The 19275-nt window shown below is 35.2% G+C and overlaps 1 protein-coding gene across 2 annotated transcripts; it reads left to right on the top strand.

Moving 5' to 3' along the window:
* Positions 1-7814: 7814 nt before the first annotated feature.
* On the top strand, positions 7815-18038 carry LOC149209029 (outer envelope membrane protein 7-like). 2 transcript variants are annotated; one of them, XM_089396265.1, is made up of 2 exons: positions 7815-8404; positions 8690-8806. In XM_089396265.1, exon 1 carries the CDS (start codon positions 8155-8157, stop codon positions 8401-8403), a length of 249 nt encoding a protein of 82 aa, XP_089252391.1. In that variant the 5' UTR covers positions 7815-8154; the 3' UTR covers position 8404; positions 8690-8806. The 2 variants fall into 2 exon arrangements, with proteins under 2 accessions (XP_089252391.1, XP_089252390.1); XM_089396264.1 differs by lacking the exon at positions 8690-8806 and adding an exon at positions 17546-18038 and having other exon boundaries at positions 7819-8404.
* The last annotated feature ends 1237 nt before the right edge of the window (positions 18039-19275 follow it).

Genomic DNA, 19275 nt, shown 5'->3' with positions numbered 1-19275 from the left:
AATATCGCTTTGCGGTCATATAAATATGGACTCCCTAAGACAATCCCTAAAATATCAAGTGGTACAACATCAAGCTCTACCTCATCTATAAAATCAACAGTGATTGCAAATTCAAGTTTACGTTTTCTTGTCACTTGCAACTTGGCATCATCACATACCCAACCCAAAGGGAAAGGTTTTGTATGAGGTGTAGTTTCCAAGTTAATTTTCTTGACAATTGCTTCAGAGATAAGATTGACTTGAGATCCACTATCAAATCATTTATTAACCTTTTTATGTCTTATACTGACCCTGATCTGAAAAATCTCACTTCTTTCTTTATCATTTTGAGATTTGACAAGCTTGCTAGAAGAACTAGTACTTGCGTTAGAAGTTATACCTTTCATCCTCGTGGCTATGATTTTGGTTTCATCACCTGAATTGGATCCTAGATCTTGTTGAGTTGTAGCAACAATCTTTTGTTTCCCCTTGTTATTGAACTTCTTTGGTCTCAATTATGGATGTAATTTCTAGCAATGGTCTTCATCATGGCCATCTTTTGAACAATGTTTACAAGTAAGTTTCTCTCCCTCTTTCTTGATGGTAGCATTTTTCTTACCTTTTCCTTTAAATTTCCCCTTTCCTTTGTCTATAGACTTAAAGGGTTTCTTGCTAGAATCTTGAGGAAAATTCTTTCCTCTTAATTCTAAATGAATTGCCTGAACACATACTTCATCTAGATTGGTGGGATTAAACATAAGTATAATATGTCTCAAATAACTATGTAATCCACCTATATATTTAAGGATAGTATATTGTGAGGTCAAATCAACACCCAAGATTAATGCTATTTTTCTAAATTCTTGAGTGTAAGTTTGGACACTCTGACCTTTAGCTTGTCTAAAATTTTTCCAATCCATAATTGCTTGCATGTAAGCTAATGGATAAAATTGTCTTCTTAATGAAACTATAAATTCATTCCAAGAAGAGATAATTTTACCACTTTTCTTCAAATCTTCTTGAGTTTTTGCCTCCCACTATATGAGGGATGCACCTTCCAAGAAAAGAGAAGCAAGTTGGATCTTTGTAACATCATCATCAATCTTTTGAATACTGCAATAAGCTTCAATTTCATGAACCCAATTATCCAACTTTTCAACATTTACTTCTCCATTATAAATTGGAAATTCAAACTTGACATCAAGATTAAGAAAATGAGGTTTAGTATGTCCTCTTGGAGATGTAGGAGGAGTAGATCTATGTGAATAAGGAGGTGAATATGGAGGTGAATGAGGAGGAGGAGGTGGAGGCTTGCTCCCATTACCACCATTACCGTTTGATTGCTTAGAAATTTATCCTTTCAGCAATGATGTTCTCTCATTATATAACACTTTCACCATCCCAGTCATATCAAATAAATCTTTTCTAAAAGCTCTCTCATCCTCAGACATCAAAAGCTCTCTCATCCTCAGACATCAGTTATTGTCCTTGTACTTCTTCGTGCCATGATTTGTGGAGTTTGTGGCCTCCTTGAACCAATTTGAGGGTTAGGTTCTTCAAGTGATCCTTCTCCTCTTCTCAATCTAGACCTTGTAAGAATTCAAAAACCTTGGAAATTATGTCAAACCTTCACAAAAACCATGCTCTAATACCAAACTTATCCAAAAATAAAAAGTGAAGGTTTCATGAATTAATTTACAACATGTATTTTAGGCGATGGATCGAGGTTACAAAAGTACACAAACTTAAGTAAATTTTGTAGAATTTTAATAGTTAAAAGTAGAGGAACATGCAACATCAAACACGAGCAAATTGATAACGAAATTCACACATCTTGGGCTACGTCTCCGGGTCCAGCTTCTAGTGTGATCTTTTTACGATATTCTCAAGTCCTCAATACATCAACATACAAGCTTCAATATGAAAAAATAACACTGTCATTGTGTCTATAATGCTCAAAAACCCCTGTCTAGGCTCTTCTTTAGCTCAAAAACGCTGAAAAATGAGCACAACTCCAATTTGGTCTATAAATTGCTTTACAAAATCTCACGACTTTGTTAATCATTCAACAAAATGTTCTTTGGCCTAATGGTGGTGCCAAGGAGTAACTGGGTGGAGGTCATAGGTTCAACCTACACCTCATGTCGTTATACGCATTGTATTGTTTTAAAATATATTTTATTTAATATTTAGGCCGAAGCCCCCACCCAAACTCCATGTCACTGGTCGTATGTCTACACAGGATCAAGGGTCTCTGGCCATAGGCTACGCACCCCCCCCCCATTACACCCGCTCTCGATGCTCCAGTCATTTGGCCGTTGAATATAACTGTGGGCCTTTGGGCATTGGGAGCGGGAAAGGTACCACATGCCCACCCCCATAGAACTCCGTCGGTGGTCATGTGATAACACTGTAAACCATGGGCCGAGCTAGTCAGGCATGCCCATTGTCCCTCCCTTCACCCCAACCGCTCCACCAATACATAATAAATAAATAAAAATCCACCGATATGTTAATAAGCAATAACATAGCCTGAATAGTTGGGCATACGGTTTGTGAACGAGATGTCGAATGGTCGAACCCTGCAAAGCCTATCAATCAACATAACACTTTTTTGGTGTGTTTCCTGAGGCCACATGGTAGCCTCTCATAGGGCCATGTGGCACCCTCTGATTGGCCCACATGGTGACCTGTGATTGGCCCAAATTCAAATTCAATTTCCAATAACTATGTGCCAAGTGTCCTCATGGGATTGGTCCACGTGAAATCTGTACAACCAAGTTATCCTGATGATTTCAGCACCACATCAGCATATGGACTGTCATGTGGCATCCGTCCCTGTGTAGTCAACCCTGCGCTTTGACTTTTTTTTGGCCAAAACTTCATAATGCTATAACTTCATCATACAGTGTCGGATTGAGTCAATTCAAGCATTCTTGGAATCAAAACAACAAGCTCTACGATTTGGCTATGATTTCAGGATATTTTGAGCACTTTCAGTTTTAACATATTTTTAATCCCCTAATCCTATCACACAACCCAATTTCCTAGAATTTCATAGCATATTAGCTATTATAGTTATCCCAATCCACCAAATCTCTTTCCACATCTTCCTACACAACCCAAGGAATACTATCCCTTTCTCTACTACACAATACCAAAGGCTGTCCCACTTCCCTCTAGGGCTCTAGCAAAGGCTAGGTAGGAAATCTCTCTATTGTGAATTCAAAGGATTCTCAACTCTGATGGAGTTTTCTCTATTGGAAATAATTTCTTAATACACATGGGTATGATTCCATCATATTTTTTTAAATAACCATACCCATCTATGAAAATCATAGGATGACAACTTAGCTCTTAGAAAACCTCCACGAAGAATGACGGTCAAGTCTCCTTTACATAAAAAAAAAAATTCATGGATCATATTTGCATGAGTGGCAAAAGCCACATGCCTTTATAAGGAAATCACATATCTCACTTCCTCACTAGTTCTAGGGTTAGTATTTTTTTTCCATGTAACCAAGCACCGCACCCTCTATCTTGTAGACAAGGGTAAGATATTCTTCAAGGTTCAAGGTTGTTCAACAACAAGGCTTAAAGCCATTGCAACTCTATACTTGATATGAGTTCATGTCACTTGTGGAAGTTGAACCTAACTGGGGATGATAACAATCATTCTTCCCAACCACCTGAGACAAGCCCAATTGATATCTCCAAGGTTGATATGACTTAGAATGACATAGTAAAAGACTTTGGCTTAGGAATAAAATAATATTACTTGTCTTTGTCCCCCTATTGAGCCCTTAAGCCCCTCTCTTCCCTCTCATGTGGAATTATAGTCACCCCATATTTTTTCATCCTTCTTTATTTGTAGCCTTACATGTATATTTTTATTATTATTCAATGTACATTTACATACAACATCACTAGGTTCTTAAGCATTCATTGTATACACATATGTATATTGCTAATTTGGGGATCAAAACTAGGGGCATTGCAAATCTACTCTGTCATAGGCTTTAAGAAAGTCAACGTGATTACCGTTGATGGAATCTTCCTCTTTTTGATTGAACATAACATCTTTAAATCTAAAACTATTGCATAAAGTATTGGCCTCCCTTCCAAGAACCCAAATCACTCTTTAGATATAATATTAGAAAGAATAGGCTTCATACTTCTTGCTAATACCTTCACTATGAATTACATAGATGCATGGGTCTATAGAAGTCAATGTTTTGAGGATCTTTAATATGTGGATAGTTTTAGGGAAAGTAGAATTGATATGTTATGAACCGTGCACCCTAGGGATTAACATGATAGACTTGAAAATCTTTCCTAAGGATCTAGATTCCTCTAGAGCTAGTAGGAAGTCCCTTCTACTCAACCAATACAAGGCTTCTAAAGAATTCAAAGGGCCATCCATACAATCTCAAAGTTTTGTCACCTTTTCTATGATGCAAATACTTCCTTTAATTCTTCATCACTAACATTTGCCGTTAAAGTTTCATTTCGCTCCTCATTTACTAATATATGAAAGTAGGAGAGAGTTTAAAGGATTTCCTTAATTTTGTGGTATCGTGTATTTGTAAAAATAGCTTACCAATGGTCCCATCCCACCTTTTATATTCCATCAAAACCCATCTATGTATTACCCCTTTTTTTGGTGAACTCCTAGAGGGTGTCTTAGTCTTCGATTGAGCGTATGTATGGAAAAACTTATGTTTTCATCTGCTTTTTGTAACCAAGTTGCCTCCCTCATTTTTCTCCAATTTACCTCTTCCCATGTTACTAGTCTATTCCTATCCCCCTCCAACTTGTCCATGGCTTCTTTTACTTCCTCTATTACAAATCCCTTCTTATCTCCTCATAAATAATATTCATGATACCTTCAACACCATCTAGGTTTTTAATTTTGACTATTCTAGATTTCAATCCATTAATATTTGGCATTGTTCTTGATCATTTTTAAATTCTCATGAGCAAATTTAATTGCATGAATTCCAAAAGCAGGGTCAAGCAATTCTTTTGTGGGTTGGATCTTTGAATTTTTCATTTTTTTTAAAGATAAAAGTTTTGAAGGGTGATGGATTTTTTTTGTTTTCCCTTTCTTATTGAAAAATGATTGAGAAATTGCTCTAATGCCCCTTCCACTCTATTGCATGATTTATATCTTCCAACTTCAACCAAAGTTCTTTCAGTACCAAGAAAGAGGTTTAATATTTGTTGATCATACTCTTGTCAATTCTTTTGTTTCTTCATGTTGCACTAAGATTCCTAGGTTCACATCAACTGGGTATTATCTTCAAACAATAACTCAACCAAGACATAAAATCTAACCTCTTTCATCAATACGTCCTTTGTTCTAAGGGTTAGGTTTAGGTCTCCTCCCATTACTATCATGCAAAAGAGGCGTCATTACAAATATACATTTAATGATCCTACTTATTTAGATAAGGCCCATAAAACATAACAAATTGAATATCCATGTCCATGATTTTTACGTACAAGGTGCATATAATTGTTAACTTCAAGAATGTGTTATTTTCAAGTCTACAAGGTTTCTTCCAACCCACTAACAACCCACTTGATCTCCCTTTTGTAATCAATTTCAACAAAAATCCAATCACTCTATATATTATAAAGAGAACCAATAATATCATTACTATAAACCATGGTTTCATCATGTACAAACAAAATATCCAACTTATACTTTTGAACAATGGTCTTCAACGATTTTTGTTTCAAGGGAGACCCTAATCTCCTTATGTTTATGGATAAATAACCATCATTTACCCCCACGGAGGCCTTCCTTGCTATAAGGGACTCTTGTATCGATTTCTATTTTCACTTACAAACTTCTTCCTTGACATTTATGTTTCCATCTATATGAGATTTCCTCCCCTAACTTAGCAAATGTTGCAACTTTTCGCGACTGAATCTTCTTGTTTCTTTTAGTTGATCAATATTGTACCTTTATGGAGGGGCGTAATCTTTATTAGATGAAGAGCATGATCATTCTTTTCATTACTTAGCGAATATTGCACTTCATCAGTGAACTCTAGTGGGTTATGCTCATGATTTTCAACTCCTTTATGTTTCCAAATTATATTTTCCATTCTTCATTCTTTGTAGGAGAATCATTGTCCAAGGTGGGAGAGAGTATGGGTTTATTATTCCCATGACATCTCTCCCCTTATTTTCATATCTTAGTGCCATATCTAGTTCAAATTGGATATTGAGAAAGGGGCTATCAAGCTTATCTTGGGATAAGGGAAGCTCCTAAAAATCTCAAGGAGCTATTGTTGGTCCTTTTCTTGCTTTCGACACCCTTAGATTGTTGATTTTTAGTTTTAGAGTCCCTTGATCTTAAGAAGGATTTTCATTCTTGGTCAAACCCCAATTGTACCTTAACTTGCTTTATATTATTGTAGCCTCATCTACGATGTCTTCTTCTACCCTATTAGGTAAATAATTGTTTAGATGTCCATAGTGTTTTTCCTTTGGCATTTCTAAATGGCTCTTTTTCGTACTCCAAAACTTGACGATGCTTTATACCTTCCACCACAACATCTATACCATCTAGGAGCATATTCCCTAAATCCAACTAAACATAAAAGTGGCCCATCATAGTTGGATTACATTCCATTGTTTTGGTTTTATCATCCTTCATGATGCATCTTTCTAAGGCATTACCAATGGCCTTGAAACGCTCTTCCATCCATAATTCCAAAGGCATATATGGAAGTTTGATCCATATCAAGGTTTTCTTAGCTCTAACTTCGATGTATCAAACCTTGGTTCTTATAAGTGGGGGCTTAAATGTCTATCCTTCAAGAATCAAATTCCTCTTTCCACCTTGATCTTAGTCCATGTTGGATCTAAAAGACAAAAGTAATAGATCTCCTTGTCATTAGAAAAAACTATGGGTAATACCCTAACAATGATCCTAAATGCTTATTCATCCTTTACTTTAATGTTTTCACATTGATTTTAATCCCCAAGAAATACCTAATAAAAACAAACTCATAAAAACTCAAACCTTTTTAAAATGATATCTATTTTTACTTCATTTATCATTTTTACTTATCTTAATTTGATCACTTTTTTTATATGAGGAAATATCCAAGCAGATCCACACGAAGGGATCACATCCCGTCGGCTTATTAGCAAAGCCTAACCCCGAGGGCATCGAGGAGAATTGACAACATAACCTCCCATTAGTGAAATGCTTTAACAACGAGAACTTAGCCAATTGAGCTAACCCTCAAGACTTACATTTACCCTCCTCTTCTTCTTACCATCCTTCTTTTTATTATTAGTATAATATTTTTCCTTTAGTTTGAATAATAAATTTTTTATTATTCCTAACCTTTTGTGTTCTGTAATTAAATAAATTAAAAAATCCAACCATATTCATTTGGAAATTCAACCCCTCTATTATTATAGATAAAATATTATACCCACCATTAAAAAAAATAATATTATAAATAGATAAGCCCAACTTCACTTTCTAACCATGAATAGACAAATAGAAAACTTATATTCCTTAGCACTTAACCCCAACCCCGAGCATCTACCCCTTGTTTATGGACCCACAGATAAATAACAGAGAAGCCCAACTTCACTTTCTAACAATGAATAGATAAATAGAAAACTTATATTCCCTAGCACTTAACCCCAACCCCAAGCATCTAGCCCTGGTTTATGGACCCACAAATAAATAACATATCTTCATAGGAAAAAAGAAACATATCTTTATACCGAAAAAGAATATTTTAAAGTCAAAACAATCCCTTGCCCTTTAAATAAGGGCATGAACAACTTACCAACGACCCAGACCCCAGGGCATTAAAGTAAACTTAAAAAGTTGAGGTGAAATTCTGGTTGGAATCTGACCTGGGGAGTGTTTGAATCTGTTTTTCAGGGCCGAAACAGAACACGATCAAGACGCCGGGCATCCAAAGTCCTTAGACTACGACAAAATTTTAATTATATTCGATTTCTCCTAAATTAGACTTGAAATTTTAAATCATATTTGATTCCTCACTTGGTCACAATTTCTTCGTGCATACTCAAACTCAATGTAGAAATAGGCCTTCTACACAAAATGGTTCAATGTCTACGAATAGCCATTCTAGCCATTGAACGTCTGGGTAGATTGCACAGATAGCGGGTATGGAAGGACATCAGGAGAAGAATGTGCAGGAAGATAAAGAGAAGCCAAAGGGCGGAAGATCGAGACTGGGTGCAGTCGCTTCCTCCGTGATTGCTGTTGCGGCAATGGCCATGGGTTGGCTGGCCGTTGAACTCGCTTTCAAGCCGATCCTAGACGACGCCAGGGATTCCATTAACAAGTCTCTCGACCCTAACCACGATCCCGACGACGACCTCGACGGAAACCACTCCAAACCCACGAATATTTAAGGTTTGTTTTATTGCTTCTGAATTTTCTCTGTTGCATTTTTAGGTTACAGCTTTTGGGATCCAAGAAGACCGGAATTATACTTGCAAGTTGTGGGATCGAGGACTAACCCTCGTTGATTGACCAATCTTGAATAAACCCTAAATTTTTGAGCTGGTCTCTGTATGGCTTGCTTGCAACTTTCGTTCTAATGCAGTTTAATAAACCCACCAATAGTCCAATCCTTTACCATTTTTGGGTTCAGTATGGGTCTGCATTAATAATAGCATAGATTCATTTTAATTGCAGAACACGCATCCATTAAACGGCTGGGCGGAGGAATCAAAGGAATTCCATGTGCAAATTTTGTTTTTCTAGAACCTCTAACTTATATTCTACCAGAGAACAGAGGTACTCATACAGCCCGGGTTCATGATATATGTCAAAAGTCTTTAACTTAAGAATGAAATAAATTTGATCCTTCACATGGTGAGGAGCCAAATATAAAAATAAATTGGCATCTCTCTTTCTTAATCTAAAAACACAAGTTTAAATTGACAATAACACTAATAAGTTGAAATTGAGTTTAAATTGAGATATTGCTCTTCATTCCATTCAGAATCTGTATAGGAAGAATGTCAACAGCAAGAGAGTTTAAATAGATAGCTCCCTCACATTAGCTACGAGATCCAAGGAGGATTCTGTTGAATAATTCGGTGCTATTAGTTTTTCTAGGCGGCATCGTTGCTCTTTTACACTGATATTTTAAGCAGCGCTAGCAACACAAGTACAATTGCTGCAAGTACTACCACAAATCCACCCACAGTGACAGTTTAGCTGCTTTTGGTAACTGCCTCACAGTTTGAAAGTAACAGCCTGATAAGGTTATTTTTTTCTTTTTTAATATGATTTTTAAAAAATTTAAAGCTCATGCCAGAGGGCCGTGATTAGATTGCAAGTTTAAAAAGTAACAAGCAGAAGAATTAAGGTTTCCAAAAAGAATGGAGAGGATTCTGCCAGTTTCAGTTTCAGACTTCAATCGGTGAGTCCTCTCTCAGCCTCTCTTTGATGGTCCATCTTTTGATCTTTCCCTTTAGTTGATATCTTTGTTTCAATGAATTTATTCAATACAATCTGCTTGGATGTATTGGTCTTTATTCCCAGTTCTTCAACGTTTTCCATCATAAACTTGAAATCTTTGATTGGCTTGGAGTAACTATGTTTTCCTTTGGAAAAACATAATCGACCTTCGGGTTGAGAAGTAAAAAAACAGACGAGCTTAGACTTTCCTAATTTCTACCCTTCCATCTGCACAATTCGTGTCTCTTTCTAACTACTAGAAAGAACAAGGCACCAAGTGACCATTTTGTATTAATGGCTTGAAGATGCCCTCTTGAAGATGAATCATCAAAATCTTTTAGAGTTTCAGTGACCATTTTGTATTAATGGCTTGAAGATGCCCTCTTGAAGATGAATCATCAACTGCATAATCGAAACTCTAAAAGATTTTGATGATATCATTTCCAAAGGTATTATGAAGCTAAGCACGGCCCATACCCTTTTGCCTTGGCTGAAGGAGGAGGTAACCCAGCATGCAATAAGGCTCTTCTTTTTTGATCCTTACATAAAGGATATTCTATGAAGGATGACGAATGTGCTATTCTTCGCTGTTGCCATTAGACTAGTAGAACTCAAACATGATGCTCGGAGACACCGAAGTGTATTGGAGATGAGGCAGGCATTGCTTCATAACTAGAGTGGACCCAATATATCTTGAAAGTTTTCGGTTTAGTGCAACCACCTTTTACTAAAGATCTAATCAGGTTGGCAATAAGAAGAGAAATCACGAAGTGAGCACTGTCCACATAAAGTAAGGGCACTGGATGACAAACAAGATACAAGATAGTGATATTGGTTGGTAGACAAAGGGAAACAGAAAATGCTCAGGGAGAGACATAACTAGAGTGGACCCAATATATCTTGAAAGTTTTCGGTTTAGTGCAACCACCTTTTACTAAAGATCTAATCAGGTTGGCAATAAGAAGAGAAATCACGAAGTGAGCACTGTCTGTTAGAAATCTGCAGTTTCTAAATCTTAATGTGACCCGATCAAAGCATTAAAGCGTTAGAAGCATTAAAGCATTAAAGCATTAAAGCAGTTTCTAATCTAAAGCATTAGATTTTAAGCGTTGAATTGGTATATGATGGACGTACCAGATTAGAGTTAAATAATATATAAAGGATTGGGTCCTCTCTCTCCCACACAAGAGTTGTATTCTTCTCCATCAAGAAACACATAAAGGAAGTGAGGGCAAGAGGAGAGAAACCGAATTCTGAGAAGAAGACAGAAGACAGAAGACAGAAGATGGCAGCCATTACATCTTCCGCTGTTAGTCAAGGTATGTCATCTTAAACAACATATTAAGTTCTGAATGTGAAATATTTGGTATTGATGATCTTTGGGCTATAATTTGAATTGTTCATAATTAATTAAGAAAGATTTACATTTGGTATCAGAGCCAAAATCAATAACTGAATATTTCCTATGATTGCCCTTGCGAATGAATATAATGGAAATTTGATTAATCAAGAGATTTTCAAGCTGTGCATGTCGATGCCGAAGGGGATTCTGGATCTCTGTGTTTTTTTCGATTTCCTTACTGGTGGGTACTGTGACAACATGAAACCGTTGATCTGAAGAATAGCCTCAAACTGAAGGATCGAATCCCCACACTTGCTATTCGACTTGAGAAGAAAAATAGTAGTCGGCCCTTTTGAATACGTCCTTCTGCAGCCACCGGTTTTTAATTCTGAAAAATATGCTCGGCCTCTGTACTAAGAATCAAATCCGATCCCTCCTGTTTTGACAGCTCCTGAGAATGATAGGTGTGCTCACGAGAAACTCAGGCTACCACTGAATTTTCCAGCGCTGTCAAAAGTTCATCGCATTGCCAGCTTCGAATCATACATTCTGTGCCTGGGCATATAGTTTGGAGTGACGTCTTTCCTTATTGGATTAATTCTGTTTTGAATGCGTCATATTGTATGATATTTAAAAGTTAATATCAGTATTTGTATAACCCAAGACTGAATTCTTAGAACGTTTTTTTGGATTTTAAGGGCAAGATTTATGCACTTTTGGCATTGTTTGAAATTTGGGCTTCTCTGGAGAATAACTATGAATCCCCTCAATATCGAAATGTATACTATAATCACATAAGGGTATTGACTGTATTGAATTTTATGCCCACCCAAACAATAATACTAAAGCTAAAGTAATGCGATATGGGGCCGATATGGTGAATAAATTCATCGTGACCATCGTTATTACTTGCCGTCCTATCTCAACTGCCGTATTGTGATTTTTTTTTTTCATCATTTTGTATTTGCTGTAATGGAATCGGCGAAACTCTAAGTTGTTCCGTGGTGGTTGAGTGGTAAAAATCAAGGTTTTGGTTGCTGCTAGCTTGAGGCGTAAGATTTTGGCCCATAGTGGAATCAATAACAGCATATAAATATCTTGATATAATCCAAGAACATGCTCTATAGAATAATGTGTTGGAAATTTATTTTTTTCCACAGAGTAATTGCGTTGATAATAGAAGTTATTGACGTTTGATTGTTTTGCCATATAATGATGGATCCATATAATGATGGATCTCTATAGTAATTGTTCTGTGACTGATTGTTTCGCATCAAGTATGTGTTATAAATCATTTATGCACATGAGATTTATGATTTTGTTAATCACCAAAGTGGTCAAAATCAGAATAATCATTTAGTGCATAAGTGACATAATGATTATTGATAGAAATTGCCAGTTAAAAATACCAATTAAAACTGGCGTCACTAATGATAGAACCTGAGAACTTACCCAAAGGAAAGTCTTGTTCTATAACTAGTTGACATGATGAGGTTTAATAGATATTTTGATTAAATAAATATTGATCATCCAAAGATGTCAGTTCTATTTGATTGAATATATTTATTACCTGCTTATGTTTTGGTATTTAATTATGTTAAGTATAAGATAGTATCTACCCAAAGGAGTGCTATATTATACTATTATGTCTACATCTGAATCGCGTTAGTTATGAGCTTATAGTTATTTCATTTTTAATTTGCAGGAGTTACCATGAATACACATGCTTCATCTGTTACATTGTTCACTGGTGTTAATTTTTCTGAATGGAAAGAACAAGTCAATTTCCATTTAGGTATTCAGGATCTTGACTTGGCACTCCTTGTGGATAAGCCTGCTGCTCTTACAAGAGATAGTACTGAGGCAGAAAAATCACACCATAAAGCATGGGAACGCAGTAACAGATTGAGCCTTATGTTTATTAAGATGACTGTTGCTAACAACATCAAGTCAACAATTCCACAAACAGAAAGTGCTAAGGAATATATGCAGTCTGTGGAAGAGCGTTTTCGTTCAGCTGATAAGTCACTCGCTGGTACTCTTATGGCAGAACTCACGACCATGAAGTTTGATGGGTCGCGAACTATGCAAGAGCACATTATAGAGATGACTAATATTGCAGCAAGGTTAAACTCCCTGGGACTTACAGTAGAGGATTCTTTTCTTGTCCAGTTCATCCTGAACTCGCTACCTTTTGAATATGGACCTTTTCAGATTAACTATAACACTATAAAGGATAAGTGGAATGTTAATGAATTGGCCAGTAGACTTGTTCAGGAAGAAGGACGTTTGAAAAATCAAGTGAATCACTCAGTAAGTTTTGTGAGTAATAAAGCTGGTAAAGAAAAGAAAGGAAAATCAAGTCATTTCAAGAAGAAAAAGGCACCTGCTAAGAATGCGCAGGATGAGGAAAAGAAGGAACTAAAGGATGTTCAATGTCATTTCTGTAAAAAGAAAGGACATTATCAAAGTGACTGTCCGAAAAGGAAAGCTTGGTTCGAAAAGAGAGGTGATTATCTATCTTTCGTATGTTTTGAATCAAATTTAGTTGAAGTTCCTATTAATACATGGTGGCTTGATACTGGTGCTACAACTCATGTTTCCAACAATGTGCAGGGATTTCTTACGATCCGAACCATAAATCCAAATGAAGATCGTTTTCTCTTTATGGGAAACGGAATGAAATCTTCAATTGAAGGCATTGGGACTTATTGTCTAATTCTAGAAAGTGGATATGTATTAAACTTATACAGTACCCTTTATGTACCTTCATTATCTAGAAACCTTATTTCCGCAAGTAAATTGGATATTTCTGGTTTTAGATGTATGATTGGATCTGGTTGTTTTGATTTATATAAGAATACTGATAATGTTGGTTCTGGTATTCTAATTGATGGTTTATATAAATTGAAACTGAATGACACTTATGCGAATTCCTTGTTGAATGTAGTAAATAATGTTGGATGTAAACGTAGCATGTTGAATGAAAATTCTGCTTTCTTGTGGCATAAACGACTAGGTCATATATCCAAAGAAAGAATGATGAGATTAGTAAGTAATGAAATTTTGTCAAATTTGGACTTTAGTGATCTAGAATTATGTGTGGATTGTATTAAAGGTAAACAAACCAAACATAATAAGAAAGGAGCCACTAGAAGCAGCCAGCTTCTTGAACTAATACACACTGATATTTGCGGACCTATGGACACTCCAGCCTTTAATGGAGAAAAGTATTTCATCACTTTTATTGACGATTTTTCCCGTTATGGTTATGTCTATTTGCTTCATGAAAAAATCTCAATCTGTGAATGTCCTTGAGACGTTTGTAAAGGAAGTTGAGAGGCAATTAGAAACTGGTAATGCAAGATTCATTGAGAATGGTGAAGTTAGTGGGAGTACTAGAAGAGAAATAGTAGAAATAAAGGAAACAAGGGTAAATGTTACATTGCCTAGAATAGTTCCTCCATCTACTATTACTCCAAATGTTGTTCCAGCTGTTGTAGAACAGCATGATGATAATGAACAACATATAAATGAAGAAGTACTTCCTGAAGGAAATGACTTACATAATGCTGATATGCATGAACCACAACAAGTAGCATTAAGAAGACCTCAAAGAAATCGTAGGTCAGCTATTTCTAATGATTATGTGGTTTATATGCAAGAATCAGATTATGATATTGGAATTGTTGATTACAAGGAGTTTCTGAATGGAGATCTTGATGAGGATGTTTATATGGATCAACCTGAGGGTTTTTCAGTAGAAGGTAAAGAACAATTGGTGTGTAAACTTAAGAAGTCAAAATATGGGCTTAAACAAGCATCCTGGCAATGGTATATTAAGTTCAATACCATTATTACATCTTTTGGTTTTAAGGAAAATACGGTTGATCACTGTATATATACCAAAAGGATCAGTGGGAGCAAGTTTATTTTTCTGGTCCTTTATGTTGATGACATCTTGCTTGCTGCAAATAATTTAAGTATATTGCATGAGACTAAGGAATTTCTCTCGACGAACTTTGAAATGAAAGATATGGGAGAGGCATCCTATGTGATTGGATATAGCGATTCAGATTTTGCTGGATGCATCGATACTAGAAAATCGACTTTTGGTTACCTGTTTATGTTTGCTCAAGGTGCCATATCATGGAAAAGTGCGAAACAGACTATCGTTGTTTCATCCACTATGGAGGCAGAATTTGTGGCATGTTATGAAGCCACAATTCATGCATTATGGTTGCGGAACTTTATTTCAGGACTTGCGGTTGTCGACACCATTAGCAAGCCGCTGAAAATTTATTGTGATAACTCTGCAGCAGTATTTTTCTCAAAGAACGACAAGTACTCTAAAGGTGCCAAACATATAGAACTGAAGTATCTTGTTGTGAAAGATGAGGTTCAGAAACAAAGAATGTCAATCATGCACATCAGGACAGAACTTATGATTATAGACCCTTTGACGAAAGGGTTACAACCAAGACAATTTAAGGAACATGTTCAAAGAATGGGTCTTGGTTGTATTAATAATGATTGATGTGTGACATTCTGAGCTCTTTTATGTGTTTCTGATATACAATTATGTGTATCTTGTTTTAATGTAGTAGTACGTATTTTATGTAATTTTAAACAAGAAAGAGTCTTATAAAGATATTATGTTTAATCATTATGATATAAGACATTATGTGGACCATTATGCTGTTTTATATAAATTATGAGTATGAATTGATGATTTGCTGGTATTGTAGTATATGGAAGGAAATGCATTGAATTAATAGTGCACAACCGCCATAACTCTCAGCAATTTATCATTGTATGATGTTCAACACTTAATATTATGATTACTCGGGTCAAGTGGGAGAATGTTAGAAATCTGCAGTTTCTAAATCTTAATGTGACCCGATTAAAGCATTAAAGCGTTAGAAGCATTAAAGCATTAAAGCATTAAAGCAGTTTCTAATCTAAAGCATTAGATTTTAAGCGTTGAATTGGTATATGATGGACGTACCAGATTAGAGTTAAATAATATATAAAGGATTGGGTCCTCTCTCTCCCACACAAGAGTTGTATTCTTCTCCATCAAGAAACACATAAAGGAAGTGAGGGCAAGAGGAGAGAAACCGAATTCTGAGAAGAAGACAGAAGACAGAAGACAGAAGATGGCAGCCATTACATCTTCCGCTGTTAGTCAAGGTATGTCATCTTAAACAACATATTAAGTTCTGAATGTGAAATATTTGGTATTGATGATCTTTGGGCTATAATTTGAATTGTTCATAATTAATTAAGAAAGATTTACACTGTCCACATAAAGTAAGGGCACTGGATGACAAACAAGATACAAGATAGTGATATTGGTGGGTAGACAAAGGGAAACAGAAAATGCTCAGGGAGAGACATATGAAGAACTGCTAGAGACCGATGCTTAGGACATTACAAAAGGTGCACAAGTTATAGCAAAAATGATATAGGAAACTTATCAGATATAGAAGAGACATCTCTGTAATCTATGTCCTTGTTTCATAGGTGAAGTATTATTGGGATTAGTATTTCCATTAATGTTCGGCAGGTTTATCGTGGACATCAGAACACCCCCAGCCTTCCAGAGATGCACCATATTCATGTGTTGCGCCTATCATTGTCATATGTCAAATAGGTCAAAGGTGGAAAGCAAAACTCATAGGAAAAGGAAATTTACATTGGATCCTACCTTTAGTTGGTAACCTATTCATTAAATGAGGCTACATTCACTAAATGAGGCGAAAGTGCAGGGTGGTATTTTATGTAGTCCACTTTTACATATTGTAATTTGGAAGTAATTATACCAATTATTATTTTTAATAATGATTTATTATTATTTGTGGAGGTGTATAGTTGTGTTAAAAAGGTTCTTTTCACTAAATTAGGAAAGAGATATGTCTTTAGTGTGGAAAATGAAATTAACATATAAGATAATTATAAGATAATTTTATATTAACTATATAGAAGAATTGAAAGATTTTTTTCCTTTATCTTATCATAATCGTTTTAACTTTTCAGAGAGATATATAATTTCTTCCTTGCTGGGATGGAGTTTGACCGTGATATCTAAAAAAATTAATAACAAAGAAATATTTTACAATTGAAAAAAATAAAATTTAATTGATGCTTCTGCCTTTTAGATCTTATTATAAGAAAGATATGCCATTCTTTTTGTGCTCATCAAATACTTTGAAGTGCAACCATTTTCCAAAATTTTTACTTTATCACATATTTGTATTTTAAAAAGTTTAACCCTGTAAAAATCGGATGAATCTAAAATTAAAATGTGAAAAAATGATAAATTTGAAATTAAAATGTTAAAATAAATTTACAATGATGGTAAAATAATTACAATTTCTGTTGAAAACTACTTCAATAAATAATGAATTAGTCGTTGGGTATTCACATCTTCTAGGATTGAGATAGAATCTTGGATTGGATAAAGTTAGTCATGATGAGAACACTCCTATGACGCCAAGTTTGATAACTTTCTTGTGGTTATGTTCTGTAAGTTGCTTGGTTTAGTGGAAAGGATGTTACGTCATGTGTTGTCTATATGTACATAAAGAATCGTTTGCTGCAGGTTCTTTTGTCTTTTGGGAGTTCTAAGATATGTCATTCATTATTCATTATGAAAGGTAGTTGGTTCATATAACATGCTTTTTGATTATCTAAGTTATATTTACAATCAACTAAGCTAAGATTTTTTTTTTCTTTTACAGTGGTGTTGCCCATCTATATTAGTACATATTGTGGAACAATAATGCTCTGGACCAGTCAACACTGAAGATACATTTGAATGATAGCAAATTTTATGTTGATGTGCAATATCTACAGACTTATGGAATTTACCAGAACCATGCAATATTGATACATATTGTGGAATAATAATGCTCTGTGTCAGTCAGTTAGAAGCATGAGAATTGATAGCAATATTGACGTTCGATGTCGATGTGCAATATGTACAGATTTCATGGAATTTACCAGAACCAACTCAAATCTTATTATGAGAAACTTGTGTTCTCTTTGTGCACCATCCCATAATACGCTCAACATCCACGTTTGTAGAAAATTCTATGAAAAATATGTTTGGTAAGATTAACAACAGTTTGTGGTAAAAAGTCAGATCCCAACGAGAAAACGAGATGGGAGTAAATCTGCCCAGTCTTTGTTAAACATGTTTTTACAAATGGAAGATGGTGGCAATTTTATTTAGGGATCATGAATTGGTGGCTGCATTGATATTAAAAATAGGGGTAAATACATATCCCAGATTATTATGATAGGCTAGAAAAAAAACATGTTTAAAGCTGGCCTACTGAAGTCAGTACCTTTTCCAAAGATTACTATTAGTTTGAATATTAGTTTGTAAATTGATTGTTACCCTTCATGGAATTTGCTTTAAACTATGGGGATGTATTGCACAACGCTCTTCAGAATTCATGGACGTTTAAAAGAAAACCATCGTAGATTTCCTTGGTTGGAGTTAGCGTGTTATCGACATTGTTGAAATCCTTTTAGATGTCGTAGTTAATCGTATTGGACTCTGTTGGTTCCATATAAACAGTTTAACAGGGAAAAATATTATAGGCTTCCTTTGTGGAAAATGCTCAATTTATCTATTATTAAAATCCGTTGTGGATATAATACCCATTTTGTGAAAAATAGGGCCATCTGGCAGCCACCACAAGTCAATAAAGATGGGCTTAAAAAGCCATAAAGCCGATCTTCATCTCTCATCTGGGTAAGCACATTTGACTATTTAGTAAAGTGAGTCTTCTTCCCTATGATGTCGTCGTTTGGAATTTATTGTAAGAGGTAAATTTTGGCACATATCTTATCTCTTCACGCAATTTCAATGATGTGAGAGAGGAGTTCATGTGAAAATGCCAGCTTATGTGACAATGTCGTTTTAAGCAATATCAATGATGTAAGATGGGATTATCTGCGAAAATTCTAAAGTTTATATTATTGCCATTTTTATGATTTCGATTAAATAAGTAATTTTTGGATTTGATTCACACGTCAATTAAATTCTAAATCATAATATCAATGGTAGAATTATTGAAAATTAAATGGGTAGAAGCATAAAAATAGTTTGACATGTATGTAGGCAATTACTCTAAATTTAGCTGTCAATTTATTTGAAAAATTTACCAGTCTAGATCCATCTTAACTCGCGCTGAAAGGGATTAAATCTCTCGAGGTGCAAAACTTGAGGAAAGGTTTGCACCTCGAGAGATTTTATCCCTCTCGGCGCTTGATAGATCCGGAGTTAAGATGGATCTAGATTGGTTTCAGGTGTGTGCAGCGAAGGAAAATATATTGAATATATAATTAATTTTATCAATAATATGTAAATATTAATATAATCATTTTAAATATGCGAAATATTAGGTCATTTTAATTTTAAATTTGCTTAGTTACTTAAGTTTGTTGAGATGATAAATAC

The sequence above is a fragment of the Pinus tabuliformis genome, chromosome 1_2 (assembly GCF_031772625.1).
Source record: "Pinus tabuliformis cultivar Carrire ecotype Pingquan chromosome 1_2, CPIR1, whole genome shotgun sequence".
NCBI lineage: Eukaryota > Viridiplantae > Streptophyta > Pinopsida > Pinales > Pinaceae > Pinus > Pinus tabuliformis.
The sequence above is the reverse complement of the archived record's forward strand: the minus strand, read 5'-3'. Positions and strand labels throughout refer to the sequence as shown.

Bases quoted from the DNA above. Each gene is read 5' to 3' on its own strand.
- LOC149209029 (XM_089396264.1), top strand. From the start codon at position 8,155: ATGGAAGGACATCAGGAGAAGAATGTGCAGGAAGATAAAGAGAAGCCA.